This window comes from Heptranchias perlo, chromosome 3, assembly GCF_035084215.1.
Source record: "Heptranchias perlo isolate sHepPer1 chromosome 3, sHepPer1.hap1, whole genome shotgun sequence".
Taxonomy (NCBI): Eukaryota; Metazoa; Chordata; class Chondrichthyes; order Hexanchiformes; family Hexanchidae; genus Heptranchias; species Heptranchias perlo.
Window position 1 is genome coordinate 21,336,555 of NC_090327.1, and position 24,317 is coordinate 21,360,871.

The 24,317-nt window shown below is 44.4% G+C and overlaps 1 protein-coding gene across 4 annotated transcripts in view; it reads right to left on the reverse strand.

The window, feature by feature from the left end:
* Positions 1–268: 268 nt before the first annotated feature.
* trpn1 (transient receptor potential cation channel, subfamily N, member 1) overlaps positions 269–24,317 on the reverse strand; it is a 272,820-nt gene continuing 248,771 nt past the window's right edge. For 3 of the 4 annotated variants that reach the window (XM_067978520.1, XM_067978509.1, XM_067978521.1), the window contains 2 exons: positions 15,897–16,049; positions 3,488–4,381 (listed from right to left, as the gene is read on the reverse strand). In XM_067978520.1, coding sequence (XP_067834621.1) covers positions 4,170–4,381; positions 15,897–16,049 — 365 coding nt within the window. In that variant the 3' untranslated portion in view covers positions 3,488–4,169. Of the gene's footprint in view, positions 4,382–15,896; positions 16,050–24,317 lie in introns of all 4 variants that reach the window. The other variant, XM_067978518.1, reaches the window with a different exon arrangement.

Sequence of the window (24,317 nt, forward strand, 5' to 3'; positions counted from 1 at the left end):
CTCAATTCATTTAAGGGGAAACTAGATAAGCACATGAGGGAGAAAGGAATAGAAGGGTATGCTGATAGGGTTAGAAGAAGTAGGGAGGGAGAAGGCTCATGTGGAGCATAAATGCTGGCATAGATCAGGAGGGCAGAATGGCCTGCTTCTGTGCTGTAGTTTTGATGTAACTCGATGCAAGATACAGGAGAGCTACTGGCACCTGTGCAATCGACCCTGGCATGTGTCACTGCCTTCAGAAGAGGTAGAAAATTGAATAGATAAAACACATCGTTCAAAACATCTTTTTAATTCTTCATGAAAACAACATGGAACGTCTTTTTCAATAAAACATCGAGTCAAAGATAATTAATTCACAATACAATCCAGGACACAACGTCCACAGTACAACAACACCCTGATGCTTGTTAGTCCTTTTAGAAATTACCAACTTCTAGTGATATTATTAACACATTAATGGCAGCATAGTTCAAACAAAATGTTTTCTAATACTGCAGCAGGTTTACACTGGCACAGTGCAGATTAAGCTTTTATTTTTCTTTCTTTCCCCAAAGCAGGCAAGGATCTAAGGCATGACGGTAATGACTGAATAATTCAAAAATGTTTCTCTCACTTTTTAAAATATCAAAAAAATTGGAATTCTTTGTGCAAAATAAATTGTCTACTTCAAAATTAAAAGTAGAACAAACAAATTAAAAATACAATTTTAAAATTCGAACCAATTTATTCATCTAGATTTTCGGCACAATAACTACTAGCCTGTTTCCTTAAATTATCGTATGGTGTTGTTTTTAAGTTACAATCACTGTAGAAAACATTGAACATTCACCAGTTCTGCAACATGTAGATTATTTTCTTGAAAAGTAATATTGCATTTTGCTTTAATATTTGTATTAACAGATCTCCCATTAACGGAAAATTGAATTTCTAGAACATTCATCTGGTAGGGTTGCCATTTATCGAATGGACAGTCTGGCTTTTGAGCAGATTGGACGTTCCCATATTGCATACCAGACACACAAAATCTGTGGTTTTTAAAAAGAAAAGTCCACTGTACTCACTTATTCTGTATTTTGTGAGGTGTTCACTATTAAGGTCGGCAATTAACTTTCCTCAACAGAAATCAAAACTGAGAACTCAAGCCATGTTTCAGCTTCTGTCCTGACCTTGTTTGGGTTTGAATTTGGCAAAAGGTGGAAACCCTGTTCATATAATCAAACCACTGCCTTTTTACTGAATGTTGCAGTGTTGCTTTTCTTCACAGTGATAAGATACTGTGATGTAACTAAGAATTGGGTTATTGTAAATGGGAAAAAACCCAAATCCTTCCCTCTATTGGTCGCCAGAATCAATGTTAATGCCACTGCCAATACTAATGATTTTTGACTTGCCAAAACTCCTGGGTTTTTCCCTTTGACCAGAGTTGGTTTCAGGAGCTTTTGATACGGTGGGGACCCTGTTTTCAGGATACTCGCTGTTCACTATGAGAATGGATAAATGCTGATATTAATAAATAATCACAAATTCTCGCATTGTTCCTGACTCAGTAAGTCCTGGTGTACCATTCCTCTGCAATATGAACCTGTCTGTACGCAAGGTGCTTCCTGGTCTAGGTCTGATTCAAGGTGTACTTACATTTCCAACAAATCATGTTGATGCATTCCATCTGGGACTGGAGACATTTTATTTTGTCCCGAGAATTGGAGATCCCATTGAAAGGATTGGAAATAGAAGTCTATTGAAGTCAACGGGCAGCCAATCCAATCCCGTCAGTTTTCCACTAGGGGGTTTATGTTAAAATTACGTCCAGAGCCTCATAAATTTTAGTGATGGCACATTTCTGGTAGCAGAACTACAATCTGCTCTTGTGGTGAAAGGCCAGCCCCTGGGATAATAACTCTTAATGTTGTGATCACTCTTTCTCCTAAAAAAGACAAATTGACACACTCTCCTGTTATGATGAACTTTACTGGCAGAATTAAGCACCCTCGTTTTCAGGAACCCAAATCAATCTGCAATGTTCTGCAGTCAGACTCCTGAGGGCCGCAAACTGCTCTCTGGGTGTGCATTGTTTGTTTTAATTTGTGCCACTTTATATAGCGCACGTTTTAAATGAGAAGCCTACGTGAAGGTCCGAAGCTCATAGAGTAGGACACCTGGTAGGCTGGAAAGAAGTATTGGCTTGGGTTTGAAAAGCCTATATATGTAGGAGGAAGGGAAAAGAGAAGGTGATGAGGGAGTTCTACAGTTTCCAGATCCTGAGAAAAATGAGCAAGAGAATGTTGGGGAAGTGGGTGATGGGAGACACAAAATAAATTGCCACGTGTTGTGCTGTGGCTCAACAGGTTAAGAGTTCGAGTGGACTATATCACAGAATGGAAGGATGCAAGTTCAATTTTTGCCATGATTGGGGATGGCGGGGGTTGCGGGTGCTGAATGGAGCCCTGACATTACTGCTCAGTGGGAAAGAGAGGGGAGATTGGATGGAGGGTCATCCAAGGGTCACTCCAATGCACCTCCTGGGTGCCTGCTTCAGAAGAGGCCTTGGAGCAGATCATCTACCTACTCTCTTTTTTAGCTGGAGATGTTGCATGGGACAGAATGGGCACAATAAAAGAAGGAATAGGGAAAACAGACCTAAAAAAAATCTCCACTGAATGAAGGCAACACTTGCCTTAATCCTAACCTGCACTGCCGGAGCCCCTCAACATTGTGCTAGGAGCTTTCTACGCCTGGAGTACAAATGTAAATTATATTCTGAATATATTATACCTCGTATTAAATAGGGTTTAGAAAAAAAAAAGAAAAATCTGCAGGCCAGATATTATCTTCAATGGTTCGAGCAACAGAATTCCAGCAAGAACTGAAGCAATACAGTTTGAACAAGCAAATACAGACAGTAGGAAGTTGGTGTAACCAGATTTCAAGGCTAACTGCTCAACCTTTGATCATCAACCATTCATAGCTCACTGTAGCTCATAGTTTTTCTCATTTTTTGGTGCATTTCTCTCAGCGGTATTTGCCAAGAATAAGCACATTATTTCAACAAAATCAATGAGACACCTGTCTTAAAGAGGTACATTCTCATGAAAGCTGTTTGTATAATGCATGGCACAAGACAAATTGTGTCATATCATGTTGCACATAGTGCCCATATAACAAAATCACACACTGCCATTATGTTTTTCTCTCTCGCCAAATAAAAACAGATCTGCTAAGCACTTACTCATGTAGACGATGCCCCTTTAAACATGACTAAATACACAATAATCCCACAATGACTAGAAAATATATCACACTCTACTACACTTCATCAATGGTTACAAAGATATTGTTCTACTGATCAATATTACTTGACAAGTAACAGTTTTAAGCATGGTTGATGACCTTGAAAGGTGCACTCTCCACTGCGCTGGTTTCTCACATACGTCGTTGAGCAACATTGTAATCCAACTGGGCAGCACCTCATGATTTTGACGATACTGGGATTTGGCAAATCAAGTGTGGCAGTTGATGCCAAAATCACACTTATAGACCTTTGGTCTTTCTTCATACTGCAGTTGTACCAACACCAATCCTAAATAATACAAAAGGTCAAAGCAGAAATCTGTTTTCTATATAAAGTGTACCTTTTATTGCAACAACAGAGTTAAAAAAAAATCACCTCTAATTTAATCTCCTGTAGGAGAGATCGTTTTCCCTCTTTATGCTGATTGAGGATTGCCAATTGAGAAACAATGATGAAAGGAAACAGAGGAACAAATTAGTGCTGGGGAAGGACGGCCATGTTTTTGTTGCACCGTTTGAGGTTTTCATTCTTCGTCCTTCCTTCAGGTACATGCAAGTACTGGTTGGTTTGATGGTTTGAGGTCCATGTTGTAACCCATAAATTATGAATGGCAATGGCAGATGGAAGAGACTGGGCAAATCCTGCTTACAGCTGGCAGTGGAAGGCAATATTTAGGCTATTGAAGTGTGCTCGAGTTTAATTTGAACATCTTCAATGTAATATTGTGCCATTTCAAGCACCAAACTGTGCTACACTTCCCATTCCACTCTAAGTCAATAAGCATAAATACACAATGTCAGCCTCATACATTCTTAAAGCTTTGTGTGGAAGTGTGCTCTCACTGTAAAAAGGGTCCTGTATGCTTAAATTTCTAGATTGTCTATGCAGAGATACCATTCAAGATCTTACTGTTCACCAGAACAGCAAAACGCTCTGTGTTGTTTGCATCCTCATACTGAGAGGAATCCTTTTCAAACATACCAGCATCAGTCTGCCCTTTCATTGTTAGGTAACGAAGTGCCACACTGTGCCAATCGATAACATCTTCAATCTGCATCGGACCATTTTGTCGTATGCCTCTTAAGAATCCACCTGTGGAGAAGGCAAAGTTGGAAGCTAATTTTATCACTTGTCTAAAATAAGAAATATTTTGCCATCAGTACTTTGTTTTCAGACTTTGCATTATTACAAATGTTTTAGATTAAGTTAATGTCTTTTTTTTTGACTGCTAACCTCCACTGCCATATATCTAAAAGCTCTTTAACTGGCCAGGAAATCAAGCCAAGCTCATAAAAATGTCTCTTTCTTTGATTCATTTTCTACCATGTCTTTTATCCAATTATTTCCCACAGTTCAAGTTCAGACAGGTAGATCCTGCTTTTAATCTATTCCTGAGTGGCAGTGACCTTTTTATAAATCTCTGCGTCATCATAATAAGTGCACTTGTTCAAATGTAGCCATTTCTTTCAATGTAAAGTTCAGGAGAAAGGAAATCTTGCAATGTAAACTAACTATTCTCTTCTGTGTCTCACACTGAAAACATATCTATCATTAGCCAGATGACGAGCCAGATAAGCATCTGAACAAAGCAGATATGCCTTACTAATGGGGTGGGGGGGAAGAGGTGTGTTCTGACACCATGGGAGGAGTTTTAACCTGTGGAGGGGGGGTGGGGGGGGGGCAGGTTAAATTCTTAAAAATGGGAAACCCCCGACTTCAACCCACTGCGAACGTGTCTACTTCTGGTTTAACTGGGTTGGGTTGGAGGTCGGGCGAGTAACCCACTTTCGAGAGGCAGGTCAGTAATTTAAATATGTTAATGAGGCTGCGTGCCTCAGATTTTACCAGCCATTTGGACTTAACGGCTGGGGGGCGGGACTTCCCGGGGTTCGAGAAAATCGGCAGCTAAAGGGAGGCGAGAACTGCCGGATCCAGCGGGTAAGTGCTTTTCCAGCACTGCTTGGGGGCCAGGAGAAGCAAGAGTGTTTCTCCCTGATCCCTCATGCTAACCTGCATCGGGCTCCCTCCCCATGATCGGCTAACCCCCTCCCCCCCCCACCACGATCCGATGTCTCCCCCCCACCCAGCGTCCTCTCCACCCCCCACACCCAAGCGATCTCTGCACACACCCCCCACCGATGGATCTCTCCACCCACCCCCCCCACCCCACCGCCAGCGATCCCTTCAAGCCCCTCCCCACCCAGCGATCTCTCCCTTCCATCCTCCTTCCCTCCTCTCCGGTCCCCGGCTGCAGCCTTTTTTTTTATTCGTTCATGGGATGTGGGTGTCGCTGGCAAGGCCAACATTTATTGCCCATCCCTAATTGTGACGATGAAGGAACGGCGATATATTTCCAAGTCGGGGTGGTGTGTGGAGGGGAACGTGCAGGTGGTGTTGATCCGATGGGCTGCTGCCCTTATCCTTCCAGATGGTAGAGGTCGCGGGTTTGGGAGGTGCTGTCAAAGAAGCCTTAGCAAGTTGCTGCAGTGCATCCTGTAGATGGAATACACTGCAGCCACGGTGCACCGATAGTGAATTTTTAGAGTGCCAATCAAACGGGCTGCTTTGTTCTGGATGGTGTCGAGCTTCTTGAGTGTTGTTGGAGCTGCACTCATCCAGGCAAGTGGAGAGTATTCCATCACACTCCTGACTTGTGCCTTGTAGATGGTGGAAAGGCTTTGGGGAGTCAGGAGGTGAGTCACTCGCCGCAGAATACCCAGCCTCTGACCTGCTTTTGTAGCCACAGTATTTATATGGCAGGTCTAGTTAAGTTTCTGGTCAATGGTGACCCCCAGGATGTTGATGGTGGGGGATTCGGCCATTGAATGTCAAGGGGAGGTGGTTAGACTCTCTCTTGTTGGAGATGGTCATTGTCTGGCACTTGTCTGGCGCAAATGTTACTTGCCACTTATCAGCCCAAGCCTGGGTCTTGTTGCATGTGGGCACAGACTGCTTCATTAACTGAGGGGTAGCGAATGGAACTGAACACTGTGCAATCATCAGCGAACATCCCCATTTCTGACCTTATGTTGGAGGGAAGGACATTGATGAAGCAGCTGAAGATGGTTGGGCCTAGGACACTGCCCTGAGGAACTCCTGCAGCAATGTCCTGGGGCTGAGATGTTTGGCCTCTAACAACCACTACCATCTTTCTTTGTGCTAGGTATGACTCCAGCCACAGAAGAGTTTTCCCCTTGATTCCCATTGACTTCAATTTTACTAGGACGCCTTGGTGCCACACTCAGTCAAATGCTGCCTTGATGTCAAGGGCAGTCACTCTCACCTCACCTCTGGAATTCAGCTGTTTTGTCCATGTTTGGACCAAGGCTGTAATGAGGTCTGGAGCCGAGTGGTCCTGGCGGAACCCAAACTGAGCATCGGTGAGCAGGTTATTGGTGAGTAAGTGCCGCTTGATAGCACTGTCGACGACACTTTCCATCACTTTGCTGATGATTGAGAGTAGACTGATGGGGCGGTAATTGGCCGGATTGGATTTGTCCTGCTTTTTGTGGACAGGACATACCTGGGCAATTTTCCACATTGTCGGGTAGATGCCAGTGTTGTAGCTGTAATAGAACAGTTTGGCTAGAGGCGCAGCTAGTTCTGGAGCACAAGTCTTCAGCACTACAGCCGGGATGTTGTCGGGGCCCATAGCCTTTGCTGTATCCAGTGCACTCAGCCGTTTCTTGATAGCACGTGGAGTGAATCGAATTGGCTGAAGACTGGCTTCTGTGATGGTGGGGATATCAGGAGGAGGCTGAGATGGATCATCCACTCGGCACTTCTGGCTGAAGATTCTACAGCAGGCCTTCCGGCCCAGCAGCTAGTGAGCCGCTCAATAAGGCCGACTGCCAGGCGGAAAACAGAGAAAAAACGGGTTTCCCGGCCACTGACAATCGCCCCAGCTCCCTCCCCATCTCCCCGTAAATATTGGGGACCATGGGGTAGAAATTCATCGTGGGGTATATTGCAAGACGGGCACTCTCGAATTGGCGCCTGGTATACTCCCCGCCCATCATACTCTCCGCCCCGTTATACAGGCCACCCATGATACTCCCCGCCTGGTATACTCCCCACCCGGTATACAGGCCGCCCATCATACTCCCCGCCCAGTATACTCCCTGCCCGTTATACAGGCCACCTATTATACTCCCCGCCCGGTATACTTCCCGCCCGTTATACAGGCCACACATTATACTCCCCGCCCGGTATACTCCCCGCCCGTTATACAGGCCACCCATTATACTCCCCGCCCGGTATACTCCCCGCCCATTATACAGGCCACCCATGATACTCCCCGCCTGGTATACTCCCCGCCCGTTATACAGGCCACCCATGATACTCCCCGCCCGGTATACTCCCCACCCGGTATACAGGCCACCCATGATACTCCCCGCCCGGTATACTCCCCACCCGGTATACAGGTCACCCATGATACTCCCCGCCCGGTATACTCCCCGCCCGGTATACAGGTCACCCATTATACTCCCCGCCCGGTATACTCCCCGCCCGATATACAGGTCACCCACTATACACCCCGCCCGGTCTACAGGCTGCCCGTTATACAGGCCACCCATGATACACCCCGCCCGGTATACTCCCCGCCCGATATACAGGCCACCCATGATACACCCCGCCCGGTATACTCCCCGCCCGATATACAGGCCACCCATGATACACCCCGCCCGGGATACTCCCCGCCCGATATACAGGCCACCCATGATACACCCCGCCCGGTATACTCCCCGCCCGATATACAGGCCACCCATGATACACCCCGCCCGGTATACTCCCCGCCCGATATACAGGCCACCCATGATACACCCCGCCCGGTATACTCCCCGCCCGATATACAGGCCACCCATGATACACCCCGCCCGGTATACTCCCCGCCCGATATACAGGCCACCCATTATACTCCCCGCCCGTTATTCTCACCGCCCAATATAGTCCCCGCTGTTCATACTCCCCGCCCGATATACTCCCCGCCCGTTATACTCCTTGTATACTTCTCATTAAAGGCCCCGCCCGTTATACTCCCCATATACTTCTCGTTAAAGGCCCCGTCCATTATACTCTCTGTATACTTCTCGTTAAAGGCCCTGTCCGTTATACTCTCTGTATACTTCTCGTTAAAGGCCCTGTCCGTTATACTCTCTGTATACTTCTCGTTAAAGGCCCTATCCGTTATACTCTCTGTATACTTCTCATTAAAGGCCCTGTCCGTTATACTCTCTGTATACTTCTCATTAAAGGCCCTGTCCGTTATACTCTCTGTATACTTCTCATTAAAGGCCCTGTCCGTTATACTCCCTGTATATTTCTCATTAAAGGCCCTGTCCGTTATACTCTCTGTATACTTCTCATTAAAGGCCCTGTCCGTTATACTCCCTGTATATTTCTCATTAAAGGCCCTGTCCGTTATACTCTCTGTATACTTCTCATTAAAGGCCCTGTCCGTTATACTCCCTGTATACTTCTCATTAAAGGCCCTGTCCGTTATACTCTCTGTATACTTCTCATTAAAGGCCCTGTCCGTTATACTCTCTGTATATTTCTCATTAAAGGCCCTGTCCGTTATACTCCCTGTATACTTCTCATTAAAGGCCCTGTCCGTTATACTCTCTGTATACTTCTCATTCAAGGCCCTGTCCGTTATACTCTCTGTATACTTCTCATTAAAGGCCCTATCCGTTATACTCTCTGTATACTTCTCATTAAAGGCCCTGTCCGTTATACTCTCTGTATACTTCTCGTTAAAGGCCCTGTCCGTTATACTCCCTGTATACTTCTCGTTAAAGGCCCTGTCCGTTATACTCCCTGTATACTTCTCATTAAAGGCCCTGTCCGTTATACTCCCTGTATACTTCTCGTTAAAGGCCCTGTACGTTATACTCCCCGTATACTTCTCATTAAAGGCCCTGTCCGTTATACTCCCTGTATACATCTCATTCAAGGCCCTGTCCGTTATACTCCCTGTATACTTCTCTTTAAAGGCCCTGTCCGTTATACTCCCTGTATACTTCTCATTAAAGGCCCTGTCCGTTATACTCCCTGTATACTTCTCGTTAAAGGCCCTGTACGTTATACTCCCCGTATACTTCTCATTAAAGGCCCTGTCCGTGATACTCCCTGTATACTTCTCATTCAAGGCCCTGTCCGTTATACTCCCTGTATACTTCTCATTAAAGGCCCTGTCCGTTATACTCCCCGTATACTTCTCATTAAAGGCCCTGTCCGTTATACTCCCTGTATACTTCTCATTCAAGGCCCTGTCCGTTATACTCTCTGTATACTTCTCATTAAAGGCCCTATCCGTTATACTCTCTGTATACTTCTCATTAAAGGCCCTGTCCGTTATACTCTCTGTATACTTCTCGTTAAAGGCCCTGTACGTTATACTCCCTGTATACTTCTCATTAAAGGCCCTATCCGTTATACTCTCTGTATACTTCTCGTTAAAGGCCCTATCCGTTATACTCCCTGTATACTTCTCATTAAAGGCCCTATCCGTTATACTCTCTGTATACTTCTCGTTAAAGGCCATGTCCGTTATACTCTCTGTATACTTCTCATTAAAGGCCCTGTCCGTTATACTCCCTGTATACTTCTCATTCAAGGCCCTGTCCGTTATACTCTCTGTATACTTCTCATTAAAGGCCCTATCCGTTATACTCTCTGTATACTTCTCATTAAAGGCCCTGTCCGTTATACTCTCTGTATACTTCTCGTTAAAGGCCCAGTACGTTATACTCCCTGTATACTTCTCATTAAAGGCCCTATCCGTTATACTCTCTGTATACTTCTCGTTAAAGGCCCTGTCCGTTATACTCCCTGTATACTTCTCATTAAAGGCCCTGTCCGTTATACTCTCTGTATACTTCTCATTCAAGGCCCTGTCCGTTATACTCCCTGTATACTTCTCATTAAAGGCCCTATCCGTTATACTCTCTGTATACTTCTCGTTAAATGCCCTGTCCGTTATACTCCCTGTATACTTCTCATTAAAGGCCCTGTCCGTTATACTCCCTGTATACTTCTCATTAAAGGCCCTGTCCGTTATACTCTCTGTATACTTCTCATTCAAGGCCCTATCCGTTATACTCTCTGTATACTTCTCGTTAAAGGCCCTGTACGTTATACTCCCTGTATACTTCTCATTCAAGGCCCTGTCCGTTATACTCTCTGTATACTTCTCATTAAAGGCCCTATCCGTTATACTCTCTGTATACTTCTCATTAAAGGCCCTGTCCGTTATACTCTCTGTATACTTCTCGTTAAAGGCCCTGTACGTTATACTCCCTGTATACTTCTCATTAAAGGCCCTGTCCGTTATACTCTCTGTATACTTCTCATTAAAGGCCCTGTCTGGTATACTCCCCGTATACTTCTCGTTAAAGGTCCTGTCCGTTATACTCTCTGTATACTTCTCGTTAAAGGCCCTGTACGTTATACTCCCCGTATACTTCTCATTAAAGGCCCTGTCCGTTATACTCCCTGTATACTTCTCATTCAAGGCCCTGTCCGTTATACTCCCTGTATACTTCTCGTTAAAGGCCCTGTCCGTTATACTCCCTGTATACTTCTCATTAAAGGCCCTGTCCGTTATACTCCCTGTATACTTCTCGTTAAAGGCCCTGTACGTTATACTCCCCGTATATTTCTCATTAAAGGCCCTGTCCGTTATACTCTCTGTATACTTCTCATTAAAGGCCCTGTCCGTTATACTCTCTGTATACTTCTCATTAAAGGCCCTATCCGTTATACTCCCTGTATACTTCTCATTAAAGGCCCTGTACGTTATACTCCCCGTATATTTCTCATTAAAGGCCCTGTCCGTTATACTCTCTGTATACTTCTCATTAAAGGCCCTGTCCGTTATACTCTCTGTATACTTCTCATTAAAGGCCCTGTCCGTTATACTCTCTGTATACTTCTCATTAAAGGCCCTGTCCGTTATACTCCCTGTATACTTCTCATTAAAGGCCCTGTCCGTTATACTCTCTGTATACTTCTCATTAAAGGCCCTGTCCGTTATACTCTCTGTATACTTCTCATTAAAGGCCCTGTCCGTTATACTCTCTGTATACTTCTCGTTAAAGGCCCTGTCCGTTATACTCTCTGTATACTTCTCATTAAAGGCCCTGTCCGTTATACTCCCTGTATACTTCTCGTTAAAGGCCCTGTACGTTATACTCCCCGTATATTTCTCATTAAAGGCCCTGTCCGTTATACTCTCTGTATACTTCTCATTAAAGGCCCTGTCCGTTATACTCTCTGTATACTTCTCATTAAAGGCCCTGTCCGTTATACTCCCTGTATACTTCTCATTCAAGGCCCTGTCCGTTATACTCTCTGTATACTTCTCATTAAAGGCCCTATCCGTTATACTCTCTGTATACTTCTCATTAAAGGCCCTGTCCGTTATACTCCCTGTATACTTCTCGTTAAAGGCCCTGTCCGTTATACTCCCTGTATACTTCTCATTCAAGGCCCTGTCCGTTATACTCTCTGTATACTTCTCGTTAAAGGCCCTGTCCGTTATACTCCCCGTATACTTCTCGTTAAAGGCCCTGTCCGTTATACTCCCTGTATACTTCTCATTAAAGGCCCTGTCCGTTATACTCTCTGTATACTTCTCGTTAAAGGCCCTGTCCGTTATACTCCCTGTATACTTCTCGTTAAAGGCCCTGTCCGTTATACTCCCTGTATACTTCTCGTTAAAGGCCCTATCCGTTATACTCCCTGTATACTTCTCGTTAAAGGCCCTGTCCGTTATACTCCCTGTATACTTCTCATTAAAGGCCCTGTCCGTTATACTCCCCGTATACTTCTCATTAAAGGCCCTGTCCGTTATACTCCCTGTATACTTCTCATTAAAGGCCCTATCCGTTATACTCCCTGTATACTTCTCGTTAAAGGCCCTATCCGTTATACTCCCCGTATATTTCTCATTAAAGGCCCTGTCCGTTATACTCCCTGTATACTTCTCGTTAAAGGCCCTGTCCGTTATACTCCCCGTATACTTCTCGTTAAAGGCCCTGTCCGTTATACTCCCCGTATACTTCTCGTTAAAGGCCCTGTCCGTTATACTCCCTGTATACTTCTCATTAAAGGCCCTGTCCGTTATACTCCCCGTATACTTCTCGTTAAAGGCCCTATCCGTTATACTCCCTGTATACTTCTCATTAAAGGCCCTGTCCGTTATACTCCCCGTATACTTCTCATTAAAGGCCCTGTCTGTTATACTCCCTGTATACTTCTCATTAAAGGCCCTGTCCGTTATACTCCCTGTATACTTCTCATTAAAGGCCCTGTCCGTTATACTCTCTGTATACTTCTCATTAAAGGCCCTGTCCGTTATACTCCCTGTATACTTCTCATTAAAGGCCCTGTCCGTTATACTCCCTGTATACTTCTCGTTAAAGGCCCTGTACGTTATACTCCCTGTATATTTCTCATTAAAGGCCCTGTCCGTTATACTCCCTGTATACTTCTCGTTAAAGGCCCTGTCCGTTATACTCTCTGTATACTTCTCGTTAAAGGCCCTATCCGTTATACTCTCTGTATACTTCTCATTAAAGGCCCTGTCCGTTATACTCCCTGTATACTTCTCATTCAAGGCCCTGTCCGTTATACTCCCTGTATACTTCTCGTTAAAGGCCCTGTCCGTTATACTCCCCGTATACTTCTCATTAAAGGCCCTGTCCGTTATACTCTCTGTATACTTCTCATTCAAGGCCCTGTCCGTTATACTCCCTGTATACTTCTCGTTAAAGGCCCTGTCCGTTATACTCCCTGTATACTTCTCGTTAAAGGCCCTGTCCGTTATACTCTCTGTATACTTCTCATTAAAGGCCCTGTCCGTTATACTCCCCGTATACTTCTCATTAAAGGCCCTGTCCGTTATACTCTCTGTATACTTCTCATTAAAGGCCCTGTCCGTTATACTCCCCGTATACTTCTCATTAAAGTCCCTGTCCGTTATACTCTCTGTATACTTCTCATTAAAGGCCCTGTCCGTTATACTCTCTGTATACTTCTCGTTAAAGGCCCTGTCCGTTATACTCTCTGTATACTTCTCATTCAAGGCCCTGTCCGTTATACTCCCTGTATACTTCTCATTAAAGGCCCTGTCCGTTATACTCCCCGTATACTTCTCATTAAAGGCCCTGTCCGTTATACTCTCTGTATACTTCTCATTCAAGGCCCTGTCCGTTATACTCCCTGTATACTTCTCATTAAAGGCCCTGTCCGTTATACTGTCTGTATACTTCTCGTTAAAGGCCCTGTCCGTTATACTCCCTGTATACTTCTCATTAAAGGCCCTGTCCGTTATACTCTCTGTATACTTCTCGTTAAAGGCCCTGTCCGTTATACTCTCTGTATACTTCTCGTTAAAGGCCCTATCCGTTATACTCTCTGTATACTTCCAATTAAAGGCCCTGTCCGTTATACTCCCCGTATACTTCTCATTAAAGGCCCTGTCCGTTATACTCCCTGTATACTTCTCGTTAAAGGCCCTGTCCGTTATACTCCCTGTATACTTCTCGTTAAAGGCCCTGTCCGTTATACTCTCTGTATACTTCTCATTAAAGGCCCTGTCCGTTATACTCTCTGTATACTTCTCGTTAAAGGCCCTGTCCGTTATACTCTCTGTATACTTCTCGTTAAAGGCCCTGTCCGTTATACTCCCCGTATACTTCTCGTTAAAGGCCCTGTCCGTTATACTCCCTGTATATTTCTCATTAAAGGCCCTGTCCGTTATACTCCCCGTATATTTCTCATTAAAGGCCCTGTACGTTATACTCTCTGTATACTTCTCATTCAAGGCCCTGTCCGTTATACTCCCTGTATACTTCTCATTAAAGGCCCTGTACGTTATACTCCCTGTATACTTCTCATTAAAGGCCCTGTCCGTTATACTCTCTGTATACTTCTCATTCAAGGCCCTGTCCGTTATACTCCCTGTATACTTCTCATTAAAGGCCCTGTCCGTTATACTCCCCGTATACTTCTCATTCAAGGCCCTGTCCGTTATACTCCCTGTATACTTCTCATTAAAGGCCCTGTCCGTTATACTCCCTGTATACTTCTCATTAAAGGCCCTGTCCGTTATACTCTCTGTATACTTCTCGTTAAAGGCCCTGTCCGTTATACTCCCTGTATACTTCTCATTAAAGGCCCTGTACGTTATACTCCCTGTATACTTCTCGTTAAAGGCCCTGTCCGTTATACTCCCTGTATACTTCTCATTAAAGGCCCTGTCCGTTATACTCTCTGTATACTTCTCGTTAAAGGCCCTATCCGTTATACTCCCTGTATACTTCTCATTAAAGGCCCTGTACGTTATACTCCCTGTATACTTCTCATTAAAGGCCCTGTCCGTTATACTCTCTGTATACTTCTCGTTAAAGGCCCTATCCGTTATACTCCCTGTATACTTCTCATTAAAGGCCCTGTACGTTATACTCCCTGTATACTTCTCGTTAAAGGCCCTGTCCGTTATACTCCCTGTATACTTCTCGTTAAAGGCCCTGTCCGTTATACTCCCCGTATATTTCTCATTAAAGGCCCTGTCCGTTATACTCCCCTGTATACTTCTCGTTAAAGGCCCTATCCGTTATACTCCCTGTATACTTCTCATTAAAGGCCCTGTCCGTTATACTCTCTGTATACTTCTCGTTAAAGGCCCTGTCCGTTATACTCCCCGTATATTTCTCATTAAAGGCCCTGTCCGTTATACTCTCTGTATACTTCTCGTTAAAGGCCCTGTACGTTATACTCCCTGTATACTTCTCGTTAAAGGCCCTGTCCGTTATACTCCCTGTATACTTCTCGTTAAAGGCCCTGTCCGTTATACTCCCCGTATATTTCTCATTAAAGGCCCTGTACGTTATACTCCCTGTATACTTCTCGTTAAAGGCCCTGTCCGTTATACTCCCCGTATATTTCTCATTAAAGGCCCTGTACGTTATAATCCCTGTATACTTCTCGTTAAAGACCCTGTCCGTTATACTCCCCGTATATTTCTCATTAAAGGCCCTGTACGTTATACTCTCTGTATACTTCTTGTTAAAGGCCCTGTCCGTTATACTCCCCACTCAATATTATGTTCCACTGACTTCAATAGAGCTGAATATCGAGCCAGGCATATAACAGGCATCTGATAGGACACCGTCCACTTAGCTTTACCCCCAAGTTTTGTGTGTTTTTATGTTCACAAATCGAACCGGAATGACCTTACTCTGAAATCGCTCTCAGATCAGTTTCTGTTGACAGAAATCTCGGTGAAATTCAACAGAAAGAAAACCGACAGCATCCAAACATTTAGAGTGCGTGGAATAGCTAAGTGGAACGCAATATTGGTTTGCGGTTGCCCTCTGCATCGACCCCTGTGCTCACCATCAATGGCAAAGCTGCTTCACTCCGATGACTTTCTTCGGCTCTGTAAAGTAGCCCTTCAATTGCTAATTATTTTTCAGGTGTAGGCCCAGTTTCAAACCTAATCTAACATACAAAGGTGCTCTGTGCCATCATCTAGCCCCTTAAAATTGACACATGACTAACACTGGTATTTCCATACAATAGGAAGCTGCTATAGCACCTTCGGGAGAGACTTGTGTTGTTCTCTTTGACGTGTTTCGTATCCAACCAGCAGATGTATGTGCCAACATGTCAATAGAGCGTGTATCTGATATAGTGTCAAGGTCATCATCTTCATTCATCAATTCCCTGCCCTCCGTGGAGCACAGCTTACCTGCAGGTCAGGACAAAAACAAAACCACATCATGTTGTTAGAATCATAGAATCATAGAAAGGTTACAGCATGGAAGGAGTCCATTCGGCCCATCGAGTCCGCGCCGGCTCTATGCAAGAGCAATCAAGCTATGGGTACGGTAGCATAGCATGTTACTGGACTAGTAATCCAGAGGCCTGGACTAATAATCCGGAGTCACGAGTTCAAATCCCACCACGGCAGCTGGGGAATTTAAATTCAATTAATTAAATAAAATCTGGAATTAAAATACTAGTATCAGTAATGGTGGCCATGAAACTACCGGATTGTTGTAAAAACCCATCTGGTTCACTAATGTCCTTTAGGGAGGGAAACCTGCCGTCCTTATAGGATCAGGATTAGGCCATTCAGCCCCTCGTGCCTGCTCGGCCATTTGTTAAGATCATGGCTGATCTGTGATCTAACTCCATATACCTGCCTTTGGCCCATATCCCTTAATACCTTTGGTTGCCAAAAAGCTATCTATCTCACATTTAAATTTAGCAATTGAGCTAGTATCAATTGCTGTTTGTGGAAGAGAGTTCCAAACTTCTACCACCCTTTGTGTGTAGAAATGTTTTCTAATGTCGCTCCTGAAAGGTCTGGCTCTAATTTTTAGACTCTGCCCCCTACTCCTAGAATCCCCAACCAGCGGAAATAGTTTCTCTCTATCCACCCTATCCGTTCCCCTTAATATCTTATAAACTTCGATCAGATCACCCCTTAACCATCTAAACTCTAGAGAATACAACCCCAATTTGTGTAACCTCTCCTCGTAACTTAACCCATGAAGTCCGGGTATCATTCTAGTAAACCTACACTGCACTCCCACCAAGGCCAATATGTCCTTCCGAAGGTGTGGTGTCCAGAACTGCTCACAGTACTCCAGGTGCAGTCTAACCAGGGTTTTGTATAGCTGCAGCATAACTTCTGCCCCCTTGTACTCCAGTCCTCTAGATATAAAGGCCAACATTCCATTAGCCTTAATGATTATTTTCTGCACCTGTTCATGACACTTCAATGATCTATGTACCTGAACCCCTAAGTTCCTTTGGACATCCACAGTTTTTATCTTTTTACCATTTAGAAAGTACCCTGTTTTATCCTTTTTTGACCTCACATTTGTCTACATTGAATTCCATTTGCCACAGTTTTGCCCATTCACCTAATCTATCAATATCGCTTTGTAATTTTATGTTTTCATCTACACTGCTTACAATGCCACCAATCTTTGTGTCATCAGTAAACTTAGATATGAGACTTTCTATGCCTTCATCTAAGTCGTTAATAAATATTGTGAATAATTGAGGCCCCAAGACAGATCCCTGCGGGACTCCACTAGTCACATCCTGCCAATGTGAATACTTACCCATTATCCCTACTCTCTGTCGCCTTTCGCTCAGCCAATTTCCTAACGAAGTCCGTACTTTTCCCTCGATTCCATGGGCTTCTAACTTAGCTAACAGTCTCTTATGTGGGACCTTATCAAATGCCTTCTGGAATTTACCCGGTCTGGCCTATATGTGACTCCAGACCCACAGCAATGTGTTTGATTCTTAATTGCCCTCTGAAATGGCCGAGCAAGCCACTCAGTTGTACAATCTCGCTCAAGAAGGTGGCTCACCACCACCTTCTCAAGGGCAATTAGGGATGGACAATAAGTGCTGGCCTCGCCAGCGACGCCCACATCCCATGAATGAATAAAAAAAAAAGTCCCTATCCCCGTAGCCCTGCAAATTTTGTCCTTTCAAGTACTTATCCAGTTCCCTTTTGAAGGCCATGATTGAATCTGCCTCCACCACCCCCTCGGGCAGTGCATTCCAGATCATAACCACTCGCTGTGTAAAAAAGTTTTTCCTCGTGTCACCTTTGGTTCTTTGGCCAATCACCTTAAATCTATGTCCTCTGGTTCTTGACCCTTCCGCCAATGGGAACAGTTTCTCTCTATCTACTCTGTCTAGACCCTTCATGATTTTGAATACCTCCATCAAATCTCCTCGCAACCGTCTCTATTCCAAGGAGAACAACCCCAGATTCTCCAATCTATCCAAGTAACTAAAGTCCCTCATCCATGGAATCATTCTAGTAAATCTCTTCTGCACCCTCTCTATGGCCTTCACATCCTTCCTAAAGTGCGGTGCCCAGAACTGGACACAATATTCAAGTTGTGGCCAAACCAGTGTTTTATGAAGGTTCACCATGACCTTTGAATCATAAATTCAAAATTTATTCGAAACATCTTGAATAAGTGACTTGGATATACTTATTCGAGGAGACGTTTAAATATGATGAGTACTGTCAATGGGAAATAAAGCAGCACTTATCTTTTGCTAAAATAAAAACAGAAAATGAAATATAGGTGAGTCTGAAAGAGAAATGATGGGCTTAATGGTTCAGATCAGTTCTGAAAAACATTACAACTGAAATGTGAAGTTTACTTTCTTTTTCTGATGTTGATTGAGCTGCTGTGTATTTCCAGCACTTTCTGTTTTTATTTCAGATTTATGGGGGCGTGGGGGGGGGGGGGTTTAATCTTACCCACCTGGCAGAAACTGAGCAGGTGGGCAGTTAAAATCACCCTGGAGCCGCTGGGTGCTGATCGTTCCAGATTTTAACCTCCTCTATTGAGCAGGCGATAAGGACATCTGCCCAAAGCTGGCAGGGACCTTCTTTACATGTGTATGTCAGGTCCCAATAATGTCATTGGGACCCGACTGTGATTTTAACTCAACGGCTTGAGCGGGAGGCTGCAGTGACTTTCTCGCAAGGTGAAGACAGCAGGGAAGGTGATCGGGGCCAGGAGAAGCTTTTAGTTTTATTGTGGGGCCCGGAGGAGCAGTCCTGCTCCTTCGGGTCCCAAAACGAAAACTTATGCCTTCTCTCCTCCTCAGCTGCGGACTTGTTCCCCCTTCCCCATTGCGAGACCCCATGAGAGGGTCCCGGCAGCCAATTCCGACACCTACCTCTGGTGTCGACGTGCGATCTACGTGTGACTTTCTGCTATTTCCTGCTGACTTCCTGCCTGGAACGAGAGGGAACTTGGCTGGTGGGATGTAAATGAAGCCTGTGAGTTAAAATGGCCTGGGACTCATTTCTGGAACAACGGGTGAGTTTCTAACTCACATAATTACCCGTCAGCCCAAAACCTGCCTGGAGTTAAAATCGGGGTCTCCCTTTTAAGTCCTTCTGTGCTTCCCAGCCAACATCAACAAAAGCTGAAACAAAGTCTAGATAGATAGACAGACAAGGCATACTGACAATGCAGATTCAGAAGCTGCTATGAAAAGACACTGCAGACCAAAGTGACATATATAAGGTAATTAATTTAATTATAGGATTTACTTTAACTCTGTTGAGAAGATGGCTGATCTGGATGTCAATTGTGACAAAGTGACAATGCATGAGCTGAGATCCGCCATAGTGAACTTAAACAACAACAAGTCACCCAGAGGAGATCAAAATTGTGAGGATTTACTCAAAGAAAGTGGAGATAAAAACGTGTCTACCATCCTCCATGTATTTAATTAAGTGTGGGAAAAAGAAGTAACAGCAAAGGTTTGGACAAAAGGAATCAATGTCAAGCTTCCCAAGAAATGGGACAGAAGAGATTGTATCAAGTGGCCTGATATTACATTACTCTTCTGTACCATTAACCTCAAAAGAATTAGGGTGGCTATTGATGGCAGAACAGAGCTTTGCATGACCAGATCTTTATTCTTCATAATGTCTTTCAGCAAAGCAAAGAATGGCAGTTACCAGTAGTGGTGAATTTCATTGACTTTCAGAAACCGTTTGATAGTGTTGACAGGAATTCACAATGGCAGATTCTTGAAGTGTATGGGTTACCGAGGAAAGTCATTAGCATCGTCAAGATTCTGTATCAAGAAGCACAGCGAGTGGTAAGGACAGGCAGTCAGCTATTTGATTGGTTTAATTACCAACAGGTATCAGACAAGGCTGCATCTTGTCCTCTACACTTTGGCATTGTGATTGAGTTTGTGATGAGACTGTTGGCCAGGGGCTGCAGAAACTACTGAGTTTATTTTAAACTGCTGACACACAGGCAAAAGCAACTTTTGAATTGAAGTAACATGAGTTCAGTCGCTGGCCTGAGCTGGCTGGAACTGGTTTGAATTAGCTAAGTTTTGTGAAAGATAAAGGAGATGTGATAAGACACAAGTCCTTATTTAGAAAAGGAGTAATGAGGTAATGCTACCTAAGTCCTTGGGACACAGCCAATGAGGAGAAGACACAGACTAGGCGAGCAAGCCTAAACCAAAGGGAGAGAGAGACAGCACAGCTTGAAGAGATAAGATTCGGAATAAGAATGAAGGATCTGGGGCATGGAGCCAGAGTGAAGACTCCGGAGACCAACCATCGCGGAAGTGGAAGAACTTACGTCAGGGACGTAGAGATGACGTCGAGAGAGAGAACGGAACGCCTGGCCAGCGTCAGCTCTCCTTTTCGGGTATTATCCTTTATATTCTGTGACCACTCAGGGAATGTCAGAGAAACCTAGTGGGTGTGCGTTTAGATCCTAGTATGGGTATAAAACTGTATAACCTGGTGCAAACTGCATGTCTATGTCTAACCAGACGTATAGCGTTTAGATCCTAGTTTGGGTATAAAACTGTATAACCTGGTGCAAACTGCATGTCTATATCTAACCAGACGTATAAGCTATATGTATATGATCTAACGGCGTGAATAAAGCGAATTGAGAGTTAAGAGAGAATTGACTCTTCTCCTCTTTGTACTAAGCCAATAACCGTAACCAGTGACCACCGGTCAACAAGACCTAGCATTAAATCAGGCATTGCATGGACCAGTGGAGAAGTTGGGGACCTAGAATTTACAGATGACATCTGCCTCATTAATAAAGATATAGAAAACATGCAAAGAAAGACAAACAATCTCACAAACACAGCCAGCAAAGTTGAATTATAACGAATTGCACAAACACTCAACTCATGACAGTTAATGTTGATTTCGACTGAGAAATATACCCGGAAGGTGAACGACTGCAAACTGCGCTTTGTTTCACCTACTTAGGCAGTGTGGTGTGAGACGATGGCGACTGCACGTCAGATGTTAAAGCTCGCATTGGAAAAGCTAGTGGAGCTTTTCAATTGTTTCACTCAAAATCTAGAAGGGAAGCTAGATAAGTACATGAGGGAGAAAGGAATAGAAGGATATGCTGATAGGGTTAGATGAAGTAGAGTGAGAGGGGGATCATAAACGCTGGCATAGAATAGACCAATTGGGCCGAATGGCCAGTTCTGTAAATTCTATGTAAATGAAATGTGATTGAAGAAAAAGTTGAGAATTTGACGAGCAATGTGCTGGCTGTGCTGCTACAATGCGATCCAACATCCAAAAGAAGCTCAGCAGCTTCCATTGTAGATGCCTGCGATGGCTCTAAAATTGAATGGTTTAATAAAGTAACGAATCAAAGTGTATGTCAGGGAGCATTGTTGCTACCGCTGACTATAACAATCTGGAAGAGAAGATGAACCTACATTGGTCACATTCTGAGAATGCATGACACAAGGAGCCCTAAGCAAACAGGGAAATGGAAGCCACGAGGGAAAAGGGCTAGAGGTTGACCAAGAGGAACTCTATGCGACACAATGGCAACAGACACAGCTGAAGTGCACTTGCAACTATGAGTGCTGGAGGCAAGAGCCCAAGACAGAATTGGATGGTGTCGATTGATGCCTCAACAGCACAAGAATGATGATGATGGGAATGAAGTAGGATTCCTCAAAGAAATGCCAGGTTGGAGGGTTTGGTCATGTGTGCAGGGTAAAATGAAATTAAAATTGCTGGGAGGGGAAATCACCTCAGCACAGCATACATTTGCGGCCCGTGGCAGCCTACCTGTAGAATCAGATAATTTGAAAATTTCAGTTGAAAACCTTTAAATTAAAAAAAGATGGTGTCTTTTCAGAATTCACAAGGTTTTTTATGAAGGTTGTAAAAGAAAAAAGAACTTGTATTTATATAACGCTATTCATGACCTCAGGATGACCCAAAGCGCTTTACAGCCAATGAAGTACTTTTGAAGTGTAGTCACTGTTGTAATGTAGGAAATGCGGCAGCCCGTTTGTGCACAGCAAGATCCCACAAACAGCAATGTGATAATGACCAGATAATCTGTTCTAGTGATGTTGGTTGAGGGATAAATATTGCCCACGGCACCGGGGAGAACTCCCCTGCTCTGCTTTGATAGAGTGCCCTGGGATCTTTTACATCCACCTCAGCGGGCAGACGAGGCCTCGGTTTAACAACTCATCCGAAAGTCGGCACCTCCAACAATGCAGCGCTCCCTCAGCACTGCACTGGAGTGTCAGCTTAGATTTTGTGCTCAAGTCTCTGCAGTGGGACTCAAACCCACAACATTTAGACTCAGAGGCGAGAGTGCTACCAACTGAGCCATGGCTGACACATTTGCTGGGCTCTTCTTCAACAATTGAAAAAAAAAATTTGGACATCTGGCTGTTTAAAATGGCCGCTTTTACCTTTACAGTAAATAATCAAGCTTTCGACTGACGGTTTAAATATTTGCAGCAATCTCTGGCTGTAAACTAGGAACTGCTGTTGAAAATATTAGCGGACGAAAGCTTAACACGTTTAAAATAATTGAAATAGCGGACAAAGGAATGTCAAATGTATACATTAAATGTTTGTTTGCTAATATCAGCAACAGTAATTTCTAGCCTTATTTGGTTGTCAATCAGACATTTCTAAATGGTTTAAAATGGCTGGCTTCTTGGTTTAATGGGTCTGTTAATGTTTGTACTATCTGTAATACTTATCCCATAAATTTATAGGGCTTCAAGTTTCTGACCTCCATTAATCTGCTGGCAAACAGCAAATATACCAGCTTGACATACTGGATAATTTTATTCTCCACACAGATTATCTAGGTTCCCTGTCACGCTATATGTCAGGGATATAAAACAGAACAACACACATGCCAGGTACTTAGGTTACTGATGTTCTCACTTGCTTGTTTGGTGTCCTCTAATGCAAAAACCTCGACAAAACAGAGCCAAATCCAAGAGATTTATGAATGACCATGACCGATACAAGCCATAGCAAGGGTATTATTGCCCTTGAGCGGGCGCAGTGTTGAGTAAGAACAGGCCTCAGCAATCTAAGTTATGAGGAACGGTTATGAAAGCTGGGCTTTGCCTTGTTGCAAAATAGGAGGCTAGGAGCTAAAATAGTTGAAGGTTTCAGCATTTTACACAGGATTAATAAAGTTCAGGACCAAATGCAGGAAAGTGGCATTAGGCTGGGTGGCTCGTTTCTCAGCTGGCGCGGACACGATGGGCCGAATGGCCTCCTTCTGTGCCATAAATTTTCTATGATTCGTTGAAATTGTTCATAATGACAAAGGATTCACAATCTAGGGGTGTAGTTTAAAAATAAGGAAATTAGAGGGCAGGTGCACTAAACCTGCCTTTCCAGCAGGGGCCAGTGCTAGAAATTAATGATGGCTAGAATGAGGCCTACACAACAGTGCAGCACTGATTCTCCAACCTCAGCTCCTTTTGTATGTGGCTCCCTGCTGGGAGTGTGGGATTGACTGATTTACCCCTAGGAGTAAATAGGAATTTTGGACAGACCTATTTTACACAAACAATAGGTCCGATTTCAACCCTGCCCGCCTGGCGGGAATGGGGCGGGCAGGGAGTTAAAATGGTGGTGGGGCGCTTAGCGCTGCATTCCCAACGTGTTTGTGCTAGCCGCCGTTGTAACTGCCGGTGGCCGCCAGCGTTGGGGCTGCCACTGCAGGCAGGCAGGGCCCTCATATATATTTAAATGTTGGAGCCTGTGAGGTCATTCAGAGCCCGACGCGATCTCAACTGCCAATCGCGGCAGTGCTGTTCAGTGCCTGGCCCACCAGTGACGCCTGGCCGCAGGCAGCATCGTGGTTGGAAGAGGCTCCGGTAATTGATCCTTTTCAATTTTTTGAAGGTTTTCTTGTAGGCCAGGAGGTGCAGGAGTGCTTTTTCTGGAAACCTTCGGAATCCTCTGCCCCGGGCTTCCCACCCCCAACTATGATCGCCTCAGGACCCACCTCACCAACCCCCCCCCCCCCCCCGCCCCCTCCCCCAGCCGTGGCTCGATAGTAGATCTCTCAACTCTGAGTCAGGAGATCGTGGGTTCAAGTTCCACTCTCCAGGGGCTTGAGCACAAAATTTAGGCTGATGCTCCAGTGCAGTACTGAGAACACAAGAA